Here is a 16,166-nt window from a genome sequence, read left to right as displayed (position 1 = left end):
TACCAAAGGCATTTTTGGAATCCCCCAGCACAGGCCATACTGTGTGTGCTGAAGTGTCACTTCCAGCCCCCTCACAGCCCCTGGGCATCTGTGAGAGCAGGAGGAACCTGGAGCTGAGGGTTTCACGGGGACCTCACTGGAGCTGCTGAGATGGCCCCAATGCAAATTACACTGGAACAACTCTGAGAAGAATCAGATGTTTGAAAATACAGAGAATTTGGCAAGAAAATTGCTGCAAATCCAGGATAATAAATACGGGAAAATTGGGGATTTACAGCTTTAGAAGGTTTTCTTAACTTTCTGTGATTTGAGAAGGAAGGAATTCTTGCATTTTACTCTGTGTTGCATCAGTGGTCAAATTACTGTTTACTTGTGAAAAACAAAATTCCCTTGAACACGAGGATCGGCTGAATTCACACTTGATAAACAGAGGGTGTAGCTTTGCTTTTATGCAAACCAGGTTCTGTTTGACCATAAGGAATCCTTCCCAAGGAGGGAGGTGGCATGACCCAGAGCTGGGTCCCTGACCTCTGCCCCATCCTGAGGGGACACTGCTCACAACACCACACAGGCTGAGGGGACAGCAGCTCCAAAAGGAGTTAATTAGTAATTAAGAAAGAGAAAACTTAAAACTGGAATGTGCTTGCTGAACCTGCTGTTTGACATCGTGTTTTGTCATCAGGTGGATGAATATTCTGTAGGAAGGAATTGTTCCCTGGGAGGGTGGGCAGGCCCTGGCACAGGGTGCCCAGAGCAGCTGGGGCTGCCCCTGGGTCCCTGGCAGTGTCCAAGGCCAGGCTGGACATTGGGGCTTGGAGCAGCCTGGGACAGTGGGAGGTGTCCCTGCCCATGGCAGGGTGGCACTGGATGGGCTTTAAGGTCCCTCCAACCCAAACCATTCTGTGATGGTGACTCTGTCAATGTCTGTGTTGTGTTGTGTGCAGCCCAGTGTTAAGTTTGAGGACATCTCAAACTCTGCCTTTTGGCTGGTGGCTTTTGCTGTAGGAGGAGAAACAGCACCAGGGAAGGCAGAGGGAAGCAGGGAAGGTGGCAGAGATCTGTCAGAGCAGTCCCTGTTGGGGCTGGGGCTGGTCATGGCCTGGTGGTCAGAGGTGGCAGTGGAAAGTTCAGTTCAGCAGCAAAGATTTGCTTCAACAGCTTGTTACATTTTTAGAGCCTGGAGATGCCTCAAGTGTGGGTTCAGTTCAGGTCACTCTTTGTACCCTTTAATAGCTGCACACACATGCACACACACACAAAAAGATCATCACTCCCTTAAAATACATGGTCTGGATTTCAACTGGCATTAATTCCTTTTGTGTAACTGAATACAGTTACTGATTCACCACCTTGGTTAGTTCCCGACCTGGAATTCCCCGTGGCAAATGTGTGACAGGACATAAGAGTGTTAGATTGAGCACTTTTGGTTTGGTACTGATCCTTTGGTTTTTTTTTTTTGGCCAAGAAAATGAAATTTTCGAATGGTTCTTAATTCTGTTGAATTTATTCTGTTTATTTGCTGACAAAACCTGACATTAAAGCTGGCTGGTGGCACTCAGGTGCAGACAGGGAACGTGACAGGGTCACACTGCAGGTGCTGGTTTTACAAGTGAAAAAATTGGATTTTCAGACTGAAATGCAGTAACTTGAGGAGCAACGTTTGGTTAACAAAACCACCCAATGAATATGTAACCAGAATCATGAGTTTTAAATGCATGCCTTGAAAAGGACTTAATAGATTTGATCTCTTGGGAAAAGGTTAAAACGCTTTGTGTATCCATCGAGGTTCAGCCTTAGGGGTGAGAGTGGCAAATGTATTCCAGAGAGCTGGGAGAGTGGCTTTATGCTTTATAAATGCAAGTTAGCGACACTTGGGATATGTGGCACATCTGAGGTCACCGAGTCGGGGCCGTGGCGTGACCTCGTTTGCTCGGAGCTGCAGCGTGTGGGAGCTGAACTCCAAAGCATTGCAACCCTGCCCGAGGCATCCGTGAGGCAACCTGGTAAAGTTAGACTCAGCTGAGAGATCCAGGGGAACTTGAATTCTCAAGCAAATACTTGAGGCTTGGATTGGTTTATTTTTATTTTATCTCCCTGTATGCAGTTGTGTGGAGAGAAGTCTGGGGGATACAGAATTTTATAAAGACGCATTGCTTGGTTAAAAAAAAAATCCTGAATTTCTTCATTGCATTGCAAATGCCAGGCTTCAGTTTGAGTTTCCAGTGACACTCTGAGCTCTCCCATTTTAACTCTTCCTTTTCAGCTGGATGTGTTGACATTGACTATAACAAATAACGTGGTGACCCGTGTTGTTTAACAGGCCATCAAGAAAACGAAGAGACCTCAGCTCTGTGGCAAACTCCACCGTGGTGTTACCCACCATCCCATCCTCCCCCAACAACTCAGCAGCAGCTGAGGGTGCAGAGGAGCAGAAACCTTTTGAGAAAGTGCTGTCGAAGGAGTCGCTGGTGATCTCGGGGCTGCGGCACTTCACCGGGTACCGCATCGAGCTCCACGCCTGCAACCACGATGCTCAGGAGTCCCGCTGCAGCGTGGCAGCTTATGTCAGTGCCAGGACCATGCCAGAAGGTGATTCTCTCCCTGAGCTCTGCTGTGGCTTGGTGGCTCCTCCCAAATGCTGCTTTTCCTATGGGAGCCAGCTGCAATATGTAAGACTGGGGCTATCCATATGTCCTGGTGGGAAAGGAGGATGGATGACATATTGGCAGGTGTGAATTTTGCCCAAAGACATGAAACTAAGCCTAATCTTGAACTTGGTTCTAGCTAAGGCTGATGACATCGTTGGCCCAGTTTCCCATGAGCTGGTGGAAAAGAACACAGTGCATTTGAAGTGGCAGGAGCCAAAGGAGCCCAACGGCCTCATCGTGCTCTACGAGGTGAACTACGGGCGGCTCGGGGAGACAGAGGTGAGAGGTTCTGCTTTCACTGCACCTTTGGAGAAGTGGCTCCCCCTGGGAGCCTAGGGCTCTTTAGGATTTCCCTAGTCGGGTTTCCTGGTGAGGGAACTGATGGGATACAAAATTTCACTGGTGAATTTATGTCCTCTGGAAGCCTGGGATGACGTCAGGAAATAATCTGTCTCTGTGGCGCCTGTTTGCCCAGCAAGTTTAGCTGATTTGCCAACTTTCTGCATGGAGCTTTTTTAGAAATGTTATTTCACAGAAGGACAGAAACCCCACATTGCTGTGTCTCAGATGAAAAGCCTTAAGTTGCACCAGGGAGGTCCAGATTAGATACCAGAAAAAAGTTCCCTGCAGGAGAGCTCAGGCATTGGGAATAAGTCGCCCAGTGAGGTGGTGGAGTCACTATCTCTGGAAGTGCTCAAGAGGTGTCTGAATGTGGCACTTGGGGACATGTTTTAGGGCTGATTATGGTGGTGCTGGGTTGATGGTGGGACTTGATGACCTTGAAGGTCTCTTCCAACCTTGACGTTTCTGTCGTTCTGTGAAATTTAAGTTGCTCAGAGGAATTAGGATGGCGTTGAGCAGCCCATGAGCTCTTGGGGACAGAGCTGGTGTCAGTGTGACAGGGGCAGGGCTGGTGTCACTGCCACGGGTACAGAGCTGGTGTCAGTGTGACAGGGGCAGGGCTGGTGTCAGTGCCATGGAAACAGGGGCACTCACCAGTGCAGGGCCAGTGTCAGGGCTGAGGACCAGGGCAGCACATGTCACTTGCTCTCTGTAACCTGATCTAGTGCCCTGCAAAACACAAACCCAGCACAAACCACTAACCTGGAGCAGACTGAGAGCCTTTGGGTGTGTGTTTGCCAGCTGGGGAGGTGCTGCAGGAGCCCCAGGGAGCCGTCAGGGAGCTCTGGGTGCTGCAGGAGTCCCAGGGAAGAACTCTCAGGGAGCTCTGGGTGCTACAAGAGTCCCAGGGAGGAACATTCAGGGAGCTCTGGGTGCTGCAGGAGCCTCAAGGAACTCTCAGGGAGCTCTGGGTGCTGCAGGAGTCCCAGGGAGGAACATTCAGGGAGCTCTGGGTGCTGCAGGAGCCTCAAGGAACTCTCAGGGAGCTCTGGGTGCTGCAGGAGTCCCAGGGAGGAACACTCAGGGAGCTCTGGGTGCTGCAGGAGCCTCAACGAACTCTCAGGGAGCTCTGGGTGCTGCAGGAGTCCCAGGGAGGAACACTCAGGGAGCTCTGGGTGCTGCAGGAGCCTCAAGGAACTCTCAGGGAGCTCTGGGTGCTGCAGGATGACCCTGCCACAGCCCCTGTCCCCACAGGAAGCCCATTTCTGCGTGTCCCGCAAGCATTTTGCCAGCGAGAGCGGCTGCAAGCTCCGGGGACTCCAGCCTGGGAACTACAGCGTGCGGATCCGGGCCACCTCCCTGGCTGGAAATGGCTCCTGGACAGAACCCACCTATTTTTACGTGGCTGATTATTGTGAGTTCATTTTATTTTCGACATTTAATCCCTGAAAGAAGCGTGGGTTATTTCTGGAGGATGGGGTGTAGCAAGCAGTGCACAGAGAATCACAAGGAGTCATTAAATATTTACCAAATACATCTGTTGTCAAGAACCTGAAATTACTTGGAAACACATGGCTTTTCTTTATTAGTCCTCATTCTGACCAGCCCCACATTTTGTATCTGAAATAGCCTCTAGTTTTGTATTTGTTCCAATTTATTGAGGGAAAAAAATTGTATTTTGTTCCTGTATAATACCTCCAACTCTCTCTTTCTCTCCTAGTGAATGCTCAGCCAAATATTGCTGTTATCATTGTTCCAATTATTTTTGCTATAATAATTGCTGGAATTATTGGAGCTGCTTATGTGCTCGTGAAAAAGAGGTGAGTGCAATTTTATCTTGTTTTCACCAGAAACAGCAAAACTTACATCCATACAAAAGTTTTGTTGCTTTGTTGGGAGTCAGTTTTTGTTTAGTTTCTGATTTCCATAGTGATTGCAGCATTAATTTAAGTTTCTGGAAACAGTTTGTGCCTTATGGGGACAGTTTATTTGCTGCATGCTTCGGGGATTAATCAAACCCTCATCGGTGTCAAAAGCTGCAAAGTGCTGAGGAATTTGTGTCTCTTCCAGACAAACCGAAGGACCAACAGGACCCCTGTACGCATCCTCCAACCCTGAGTACATCAGTGCCAGTGATGGTGAGAGCAACCAGGGCTTATTTCTTGTGTAATCACTCAGTCAGTGCAGCTGGATGGGGTTGGAATTGTCTTTGTGGAGTTTTTTTGTAGAATCTATCCCCAGGGTGCCCTGTGGCAGCACTGACCGAGGCTGCTGCAGGAGCATCTTTCAAAAGACGCTTGCTCAGCTCAGAGCTGTTCCCCTCTGCCCAACAGTTTATGTCCCTGACGAATGGGAGGTGCCACGGGACAAGATCACCCTCCTGAGAGAGCTGGGCCAGGGCTCCTTCGGGATGGTGTACGAGGGCATTGCCAAGGACATCGTGAAGGGAGAGCCCGAGACGCGCGTGGCCGTGAAGACGGTGAACGAGTCCGCCAGCCTGCGCGAGCGCATCGAGTTCCTCAACGAGGCCTCTGTGATGAAAGGCTTCAGCTGCCATCATGTGGTAAGTGCTGGGTGCCTCAGCACACAGCTCAGCTCTTCAGTGCCTTCAGAGCCCGACCCTTAGCTCGCCAAAGCAGCAGAGGCTGGGATCCATCAGAGCTGGGATCTTTCCCTGCTGGATTCCACAGAACCCGTTCTGCCCAAGTCGTTTCACTCCTGCTGTTTCTAAACCTCTCAGCCCGACAAGGCCCTGTGGGGCTGTTCTCAGCTGTTTCAGGGGGTGTTGGCTTTGCCCAGTCTGTTTGGACACAGCCTGGAGGGAATTTCTCACTCAATTTTCCAGGTTCGCCTCCTCGGAGTGGTCTCCAAGGGACAACCTACTCTGGTGGTCATGGAGCTGATGGCACATGGGGATCTGAAAAGTTACCTCCGCTCTTTGAGACCTGAGGCTGAGGTAAAGACAGGAGAGAGGGAGTCTGTTGTGGAACAGAGTGACTTGATTTGGGGTTTAATACTTCTTTATTTAATGGCTTTAAGCTGAAAGAGGGTAAATTTGATTTGCTATTGGAAAGAAATTCATGGCTATGAGTGTGAGGAGGGCCTGGCACAGGTTGCCCAGAGAAGCTGGAAGTGTCCAAGGCCAGGTTGGAAGGTGTCCCTGCCCATGGCAGGGGGTTAGAAGTGGATGATCTTTAAGGTCACTTCTAACCCAAACCATTCAGTGACCCTGTGGTTTTTCATTGCAGAATAACCCCGGCCGGCCGCCCCCGACGCTGAGGGAGATGATCCAGATGGCCGCGGAGATCGCCGACGGCATGGCCTACCTGAACGCCAAGAAGTTCGTGCACAGGGACCTGGCGGCTCGGAACTGCATGGTGGCAGAGGACTTCACTGTGAAAATCGGGGGTAGGTACTGCTGGATCAGAAAATGATCCCTAAGGGCCCTTCCAACCCAGGCCATTCTGTGAGCAGAGATGGTTCTGTGCATCGTGTTCGTTGTAAAGGCAAACTGATGAAGCCAACGTGTCAAACACAGGTGATTCTCACTGTCTGCCTTGGGGAAATTGCAGCACTTCCCTCTGTTTCTTCCCTGTGACAGAATTGTGGGGATGTCAGTATGAGCAACATCTCCTGTAGAACCCCAGAGCAGCTTTTCTCACCTTCTCTACTTCCAAACCTCTGTCCTAAAACTTTGTTGCTCTTCCAGCCTAAGCTACCTGGGTTTGTCTCACTGGTCTTTGCTTCCATGAGAATTACAACAAAGAAGGTGTTGGGTACAACAAACCCAGTGCTGATAATCCTGTCATTGGGTCAGGTGGCTTTTAAAAGTAATTTAACCCAGTTTTTAACCCAAACTCTTTTAGAAATAAGTAAATACAACATTTAAAAATAACCTGAAACCCCACAGTATGGTGATTTTTTAGAGCTCTCTGGAGTTAAAGCCAGGGTAGTGGGATTTCAGGCAAAGGGAGCTCTGTTTTACTTACAGAGGATGAATAAAATAATGTTTAGAATAGAAGCTGCCACCAAAAGATTTAACTCTGGAATCTCTGTTGTGGCTCTGTAGAAAAAACGCAGGAAAAGGGAAATGTTTTGAACGTTAATCACGAGGTGACAGATGAGTGCAGGCTGGGCTTTGGCAGTGAGGGAAAGGCAACATCCATCTGGAGATGTTGCACAGGAAAAGCAGGGTGGAGGGAGAGGCATTTAACACATCCCAATTGCTTCTTGCAGACTTTGGGATGACCAGGGACATCTACGAGACGGATTATTACCGCAAGGGAGGCAAAGGGCTGCTGCCCGTGCGCTGGATGGCCCCAGAGTCGCTGAAGGATGGGGTGTTCACCACATACTCTGACGTGTGGTAAGTTGTTCTCTGCAATCCCAGATGGATCCCAGCTCAGGAGCTCCTTGTTTTAGCACACACAGTTTAAACTGACTTGTTCAGAGCGCAGACAAAACAAAGCCGTTGTTTTGAAACACTTCCATAAAAATATAGTGGTGTTCTTTTGAAGTGTGTGTTTTCCAAAATAACTCTGTCACTGGGAGGGCCCCAGGATGTTTTGTTCTTACCAGGAGTCTTCTCTCTCCCTTAGGTCATTTGGTGTTGTCCTTTGGGAAATAAGCAGCTTGGCAGAGCAGCCGTACCAGGGACTCTCCAACGAACAGGTGCTAAAGTTTGTCATGGATGGAGGATACCTGGATCAGCCGGACAACTGCCCGGAGAGGCTGTAAGTGGGGAAGCAGGGACAACCAGCCGAGCTGCACTCTTTGCCTGAAGTGTGGCCAACAAAGATGGCTTGGCCTGTGGCACCTCTTAACCCCTCCTCGGCTGGGGAGGAGCAAAACAGACTTCAGTGAGGCACCTTCCACAGAAATTCCACCAAAGCATCCTTAGTGATCCAGGGAAGGGGCTGCCCAGGGAGGTTTGGAGTTCCCATCCCTGGAGGTGTCCAAGGGATGACTGGACGTGGCACTCAGTGCTCTGGGCTGGGCGACAAGGTGGGGATTGGTCAAAGGTTGGACTCAATGATATTGGGAGGTCTTTTACAACCTCAGTGATCCTGGGATTCTGTATGAGGAGTCACCCTGGAGGAGCTGTGAGGGAAAGCAGCTCTGGCTGCAAAAGGGAGCACAGATGGTAACTCTCTGGTTCTGGTAGCCTCTTCCCCCAGCTGCTTCTGGCCAAAACAGCACTTCCAGAGTCATAAAAGAAACATGTTTTGTGAGTATCCCTATGAAAAAAGCCTGCTGTGCTGGACATTTGTCTGATGGCCAGTTACAAACTCCAGTTTGAAACTCTATTTGTATTTGTAAGTTCTTTCTCCATGGTGTCTGATAACATGTGACCTCTTGCTGCAGCCGTTCTTTTGGGTGGGATGTTTACAGGACCTCTGTCCTCTGCTCAGCCTCCCATTTTCCTTGAAGTTTTGGGAGCTTTGTTATCTTTCAGGCTGAGTTAAAATTAAAAGGGAATTAATTAAAACATGATGACCTGGCTGTAAGTGCATGTGCACACACACACACAAAGAGTCTGTGAACCACAGCCCTGTTTCTTTCGGGAGCCAAGTTAAGAACAATTGAAGGAATTGGAAGGAATTTTTCATCTAGACAGAAATAGAGAAAAAGGAGTGTCAGGACCTACAGGCAAATGTGGAGGCTGGAAAGAGAACAACCAACCTGGGGTGTCAGAGGCACAGTGTGGGTGGGGGGGTCTGCCATGGGTACCAGCCTTGGTCTGCACGTGGAATTGTTCCTCCTGCCCCTGACTCCGCTCTGTCCTGCTGCAGGCACAGCCTGATGCAGATGTGCTGGCAGTACAACCCGAAGATGCGCCCCACCTTCATCGAGATCATCGAGATGCTGAAGGAGGACTTGCACCCCAGCTTCCAAGAGGTCTCCTTCTTCTACAGCGAGGAGAACAAACCTCTGGAGACGGAGGAGTACGAGATGGACTTCGAGAACATGGAGAGCATTCCCCTCGACCCTTCCTCGTACTCCCAGAGGGACAAAGTGCTGGGGAGGGACAATGGACCCTCCATGGCCCTCAAGGGGAACTATGAGGAGCACATCCCTTACACTCACATGAACGGTGGCAAGAAAAACGGGCGGATTCTCTCCATGCCCAGGTCAAGTCCTTCCTAACACTTCCTGTTTGGCCCAAGGGTTGTGTCTGCTTTTTTCCCCCCTCCACAAATCTCAGGACTCTTGTTATTGCTGCCACAGTGTATGACACACATCTACAAACTCTTCAGATTTTTAATCATCTTACGATTAATTTTTTTTTTGCCAAGTTGACTGGTTGTCAGTGGATTTATCTGTGAACATAAATGGAAGAGGTTTCCATGGCTGCTGTCCCTTCTGTAACCATGGTTTCACAACAGGAAGCGACCGTGTGAGTTCAACTGAAGGAGAAGCATTCACGTTTGCCAACAGAAGACGTGAAGTTCTCTGGTGCCTGAGCTACAGCCCAGCAGTGCGGAACAAGAGCATTTCCAGTAGAATTCCAGGCTTTCAGGCAGGCTCTCCACTACAGCTGAAGGATTCACCACATCAGTCGGACGCGCCAGATCCTCAGATTGACCAATAGCTGCTGCTTTCATACTTTGTTTTCAAGGGGTGAAACCCCCGGGTGCGTGCGTGGGTGTGTGTGTGCGTGTGTGCAGTATCGACGTGTGGGGTGTAACCTACAGCTAAAGAGACACTTCTGGTTTTGTACACAACTTACAGCGCTTTCAGGCACATGGTGGGATTCTCGGGGTGTCCTGCACAGGGCCAGGAGTTGGACTCGATGATCCTGGTGGGTCCTTTCCAACTCAGCATATTCTATGGTTCTCTGTTCTCACAGGAGCTTTCTTCTTCTTCTTGGAAGTGTGTACTTCTCTTTTTTCTCTATTTCCCTGGAGGGACTGAATCCTAAACAGATTATTTTTATACTGAGGACTCTTGGGAGCAGGTTTTCTCTCATTAACAAATGAGGAGAACGTGCTGGGAGCTAAATGAGCAGAACTCTGAGATTTGTGGGTACTTTTAAGACCAAACGAAATAGGAGTCCCCTGACCTGAGACACGGAGTTTTCTGTCCTTACAGCATTGAGTATATATATTGTTTGTTGTAACATATTTAAAGATGTCTTTAGTTTAAATTTTAACTTCATATAAATTATTGACTGTTTATGATCCTTTAGGGGTGGGGAGAGTTTTGGGGGATTGTTTGGTCTTAAAGTGGTCCAAAGATTTCAGAATGAACTAATTTTAGCCTTGCAGGAGTGATGAAGCACATGTTCAGTTCATACTTGACAAGGCTCTGTAATAGTTTCATGATTTATACAACACAGTCAGCTGGCTCCAGTTGAAGCCCTGTCTTGGGTGTTGGGAGCTGAAGGACACAGAACATCCTGGCCTCGAGTCCTGCTCCTGCTCTGCCCCCGTGTCCCTCGCTTTGCCTTCCGCGCCGCAGACGCAGCCAGCGGGAGAGGATGAGCACAAACTGGAGCTGAGAAAGGGACGCTGGAGGGGGGAGCACAAAGCTCTGGGCTCTGCACGCCAGAGGTGACTGTGGCTCTCTGCCTGTCTGCTGCTCCCAGGCATCCAGCCTTGTGTTCCCTGAGATTCCTGCTGCAGAACTTCCGGGACGCGGCTCATCGGGATGTCAGAGCTTGCTGTCAGGACTGTGCTTTGTTGTGCTGCTGTTTGCAAAGACAGAGCCGATGGGCACCTGATGTTGGAGAATAATGGTGAAACTCAGCTGGGGCTGGTGGTGCGGAGGGAGCGAGCTGGCGGGAGCAGCGCGGGAGCAGGGAAGGAAGATGATGGATGTCGCAGGCCCGTGTCATGCAGGAGGTGCTTGAACAGCAGGGAGAGATGCTCAGTCCTTCGCTTCTCCTCCTGGAGAAGTCCAAGATGTGTTTGGTGCTCTCTGCCAGGAGAAAGCGAGGTGCCCTGGCTCGGGGGAGTGCTGAGCTGGTCTGTGACTCCAGCCCGGGCAGTGCTGCTGTGAGCGAAGCAGAGGGGCTGGAGTCTGTAGGGAAGAGCTCTCCAAGCCCACACCCAGGGGTGCAGCTGGTTCTGGTAACCTCTGCCCCCAGCTGCTTCTGGCCAAAACAGCCCTGCCAGAGTCATAAAAGGGGGGACGACGGACTCTGGGCAGCGCCAGGAGCTGTCGGGCCCTTTGCTAATGGAGGCTGCTTGGTTCGGCCCAGGTGGAGGGTACAGGTTGCTCCACAAATTTGGGTGGAAAACACAGTCCAGACATGGGTAAGAACCTTTGGATTTCAAAAGGCCTCGTTTACATTTCTTCTGCTTTACAAAGTCGTAACTGTTTAGCAGCTCTATACTACACTGCAGGAAAGAAGACATATTCTCACACTTTTCTAAGGAAGAGAAGTTTTTCTTATTAGAATTTTTTTATTTATTTTAATATATAAAACACTGTAAAAAAAAAAGCAACAATTTGTTTTCTTAAACACACAGAACATGTAAATTTGTATCTGCAAAATCTTGGCAGGTGGATGTGGTGGGATTATTTTTGCCCTGTTCTGGTGCAGTCTACCTCAGTGTTTCTTAAGGATATTTTTTAATACTACGCACCTCTAAACCTGTTGAAATATTCTGGTCTGGACCTATTGTGGATCAGGGAAAATCAGTATCAGCTGATTCCAATACCAGGGACCATTCATGAAGGGAATGGGAAGGAGAATGGCTCGTCACTGTTGATCCCTAATCTGAACAGTAGTGGCCAATGAACCCATTTACAAATTTGAATCTAATCTCATCCCTTAGTTCTGTTGTGATTAAAAAAAAAAAAAGAGAGAACAAAAGAGCCATTTAAATGTTTGGACTTCAGTGAACTCACAACCTGAAAGGAGCAGGCTGCTTCCTCCTGGAGCAGCATGTGCCAGCATGGAGCAGGGACTGGGACCAGCCCTTGCTGTTGGGGTTGCATTGGGGTGGCTTGGTCACTGCTCTTCTCACTGTGCAGAAGTGACCCCAGATCCTGCCAGTGACCTCCTGAAACAAACCTTTCCCAGCATGCCCTTGCTTGGATAACATTTCCAACAGCAGCGATCGTAACTGTGGGAATAGAAGATCTTTTAGCTGAAGGAACATTGGAACCTCGTATTGGGTCTGGCTTTTCCATGCAGTTGATACTGGTTGGCCCTGTGAGTACACATGGTTTGCAACACTTGGATGGCCGAGCCAGGGAGTGCGTGCTGCTCCGTGGACAGGCAGTCCCTTCCCATGGCTCATCGTGTCACCTTCACTCTGCACCGAACGGAGCAGTTGTTTGTACCCAGCACTGTGTGTAAGGTTACTCATCCTTCCTACCTTGTGCCCAGGGGGAGGGAAGGTGTGTGGTACCAGTGGTGAGGGTATCGGATTTCTCCTCTGTAAAACAAATAACACTAGTGGTTGCTGCTCGTGGCTGTTACAGATCACACTCAGCTGTAGAATTAGGAAGAATAAATGAACATCACCCGCAAAGCCCAGCTCTCACTGCTGGAAAATCCATCCTTGGCTCACAGCCGACACTTCAGTCTCTGCTGCTGGAAGATCCTCGCCCCAGGGATGCCCGAATGCCTCACTCAGATCTTGCTGATTCCTGCTCAGAGAATTCCTGCAAGTGGAGATTCACGTGCTATTGAAACCTCTGCTGCCAGGGGCCCCAGCCTGGGCAGGGGTGCGGTGCTGAGCCTTCCTCGGGGGAGCTGCTGCTCTTTGCCCCAGCTTGATCCTTATGGGGCAGAATTCCCCAGCTGCAGTGGAAGCACAACACTCGCTGGTGCTGCTGCTGCTGCTGCTTTAGGAGGAACCAAATGCTGGTGCAGGAGAGCGGGTGGGATGGCTGGAGGAGGACACCCAGCAGTGGGAAGCTCTTTCCTTGCATTAGTATTTGTTGGAGGGTTGGCTCCTGCCCTTTGTGGGCAGAGAACGCCCTGCTTGCAGCACAGGGCAGCAGGACAGACCCCTCAGCCTGTCCAACAGCAGCTGGAGCCTCCTGGGCGCAGTCGGGCACCACCAGATAGCCTGGAATTCACTCTGGTGAATCAGGAGGAGCAAGAAGCTGAGCTCTGCTGAGCTTTCACTGAGAAAATGTCTGAGGTGGAGGCTGGAGAGGTTTCTCAGAAAGGTTTCCACATTAAACTCAATTGCCACTTCCCGAACGGCTCTTGCCAATCTGGAACTTCTCTCGTGGGCCAGCGCAGCGCTGCAGAGCTTGGCTGCTGGGTTAGGAACGTGTCTGTCTTGGCTGCTTGTAAATACTCTATTGTGTTGTAAAATAGAAGAGCTCAGACATAAACTCTGTGCCAGCACTGGGTTGGGAAAGGTGATGGGAACTAGACCACGCTGCAGCGATGATGGTAAAGCAGCTGTGTGGGTATGAAGAAGCTGCTTTTAGGTTGCTAAAGGGTACTCTTAATTTATGGGTAGTTTATCTCTTTCCTTCTAAATTTGTATTATAGCGATGGGACACTTTGCTTAATTTTAGTCTGTTGCCTATAGTGTTGGTATCTCTTTGGAAAAAAAAAATACCGAAGTTGCTTCTTGTGTTACTGAGCTGACTGTGCTGAAGGCAAATAGGAAATGACAGGAGCAAGAAGGGTGCTGAGCCTCTGCTTTAGAGGAGGGAGGGAGGCAGTCGAGTTCCCTCTCAATGCCACTGTGACACGAAAACGGACCCTGAGGTGTCCTGGGCCCTTCCTGCTACCGAGACTGGAACCTTGTTTTACAAGCCAGAACATAAAATGTCTTTGTGCCATAAAACCTTACTGTCAAGGCTGTGCCAGGTGCTCCCGTGATCCGTGTGGGGTCGGCTCAGAGCCTGGAGGGAGCACGGAACTGCAGATGAACCCTGTGATCCTCTTGGAGCCGGGGACTCGCAGGAACCCTGGCCCTGCCCGAAGAGCTGCCGCCCCTCGGAGTGTCCTGTGGTCCAGGGAAAGGAACTGCTGAATGGGTTGGAATCAAGAAATAGTTACTTCGTGAAATTCAACATAAGATTTAGTTTGGTATTTGTATGAACTTAATGGAATTTGGCCTTTTTATTACCTTCTGCTTGGCTCTGTGTTCCCTCTGCTTGGATTCTGTCCATGAGTGTCAGTGTAAAGCCTTGACGTGTTCAGCCTTGTTAGGAGCATCACAAGAGTGAAGCCAATCATCCAGCTGACTTTTGGAGGAACCTGACTGTTGAAAAGCAACTCTAAAATTACCATTTTTAGCAAATCTGCTGTCATTAAATGTGTATTTCTTTTTAAAATGAATTTGCTTGTCCTTCTCAGAAGGAAGCACTTATTCTTGCAGTTTGGGCAAATTCACTGCAGCACAATGCAAGCTGTAAGGGGACAGGTAGAGAAATGACTTTTTAAATATTGTATAATAAAGTTAGTATTAACTCCTATGGTGTTGTTATTTTTTTGCCAACAGATTTGCAATCAGACAGAAATTCTGTTCCTGGTAGTGGTTTTGTTCCCACTCGAGTGTTCCAACTGGTGGAGTTAAATAATTCCCTTTCTCAGCCCAGAAGGGTTCCTTGGGAACAGGGTCCGGTGGCTGGGAGGACCTGGAATAGTCCTGGCAGCTAAAGAGGAGCCATCAGTAGAGGTTAAATGTGGGCTCTTGCTTAGCTGAGCCCCAGCCCCTGGTCAGTCCCAGCAGCACCAGTAAATCTTGAGCTGAGGACTCTTTACCTGAGAGCTCCGAGCTGGACTCGACACCAAAGCTTTGTAAATCCCGACTCTCCCAGCAGCATTCCAACGCTTCCACCATCCCTGCTTCCAGGTCTTTTCCCATAACTGAGTCCCATGAAAACTGATGGAGAATTTTAGAAAGGCCACTTCTAAATCTGCAAAGGTAGAGTGTTATTTACGCAGGAAAAGTGTCACCTTTTGCTTTAGTTTGGGGAAGGATTTTATTCTTGGGAGTATCAAAACTGGTTTGTATTTGAGGACCCTCATGGATGGGGGAACTGGACATCAGCTTCATCCAACACAGCCCAAAACAAACCCTCTGCTTCACTTAAATAAACCACAGACAGTTTCAGTTACATGTTAGGTGATGTTCTGTGAAGTCCTGGGTTTTTTTTTTCCCCAGTTCATTCTTGCTGCTCCCACCTTTCCCTCTGCATATCTAAGGCTCCAGAATACAAGTAGTACTGCAGATACCTCTTGTTTGAAATAAAGGATCAAATGTGCCATGATTTTTTTAAAAAAAGGAAGAAAGAAAAGCACCTTCCCCCTTGATTTATTTTTTCAGTGTTTTCATATCTAAGAGCCAAGCAGTGACATGTACAGAAAATCTTTGAATAGTAAAAAAAAAAACTTGCTGTGTGTCAGAATATTGAACAATTAATTGTTTATATTAAAATTCTGAATAAATTATCCAAGAATAACTGTTCATTTTGTGTCTGCTGTCTGTGCAGCACTGAAGGCTGCTTTGCCATGAAGAAAGTACTAAATTCGTACTTTGGAATAAGTTGCAAAATAAATGGTGTTAAGGAAAAAACCAAAACCCACAGCTCAACCAACTCAAGGCTTGTGGTGTGAAGCCAGTGGAACTCCTCTGCCTGATGGCTCTGGTGGCCCTGTCCTCACCTCGGGGTCTTGGGTGATGCCTCTGATGCCGTCAGGTGAACTTGGGTACCAGGATTCCTTCTGGAGCATCGAGAGCTCTGTGATGTAATTCTGTTATTTCCCGGGCATGGCCCAGGTGTTCTCTCCTTGGAAGGGACAAACTCCTCACTGGTGGTTTTAAAGTATCAAAGGCAGAGGATCAGCCCTGTCCTGTGGTGGAGCTGCTGTAACCGGGTGTGCACCAGGAACCTCCTGTCCCTCCTCCTGTCCTGTCCAGGCCCTTCTGGATTGGGTTTCTAACTCAAACCTGGTTTTGTTTCACCAGAGCCAAGATTTCCCTCCTGATCGGCTGCACCGGTGAGGTGAGGGCTGCCCCCTCCTGCCAGGGACTTGTGCAGAGCCACAAGGTCCCCCCTGAGCCTCCTTTGCTCCAGGCTGAGCCCCTTTCCCAGCTCCCTCACAGGACTGATTCTTCAGACCCTCCCCCAGGGTTCCCTTCTCTGGACACCCTCCTGCCCCTCAATGTCTTTCTTGCAGTGAGAGGCCCAGAACTGGATACAGCACTCAAGGCCTCCCCAGTGCCATGTTTTTTCTAAGCCTGTCCA

General features: G+C 49.2%; 1 protein-coding gene across 1 annotated transcript in view; it reads left to right on the top strand.

The window, feature by feature from the left end:
* Positions 1-15,385, top strand: part of INSR (insulin receptor) — a 55,896-nt gene extending 40,511 nt beyond the window's left edge. The window contains exons 11-21 of the mRNA XM_039566040.1: positions 2,321-2,589; positions 2,785-2,927; positions 4,245-4,404; positions 4,711-4,810; positions 5,061-5,128; positions 5,324-5,553; positions 5,836-5,946; positions 6,239-6,398; positions 7,227-7,356; positions 7,589-7,723; positions 8,783-15,385. Coding sequence (XP_039421974.1) covers positions 2,321-2,589; positions 2,785-2,927; positions 4,245-4,404; positions 4,711-4,810; positions 5,061-5,128; positions 5,324-5,553; positions 5,836-5,946; positions 6,239-6,398; positions 7,227-7,356; positions 7,589-7,723; positions 8,783-9,137 — 1,861 coding nt within the window. The 3' untranslated portion in view covers positions 9,138-15,385. The remainder of the gene's footprint in view (positions 1-2,320; positions 2,590-2,784; positions 2,928-4,244; positions 4,405-4,710; positions 4,811-5,060; positions 5,129-5,323; positions 5,554-5,835; positions 5,947-6,238; positions 6,399-7,226; positions 7,357-7,588; positions 7,724-8,782) is intronic.
* Positions 15,386-16,166: the final 781 nt, after the last annotated feature.

Source organism: Corvus cornix, chromosome 28 (assembly GCF_000738735.6).
Source record: "Corvus cornix cornix isolate S_Up_H32 chromosome 28, ASM73873v5, whole genome shotgun sequence".
Lineage (NCBI taxonomy): Eukaryota > Metazoa > Chordata > Aves > Passeriformes > Corvidae > Corvus > Corvus cornix.
Note: the sequence above shows the minus strand (reverse complement) of the source record. Positions and strands in the feature narration are given on the sequence as shown.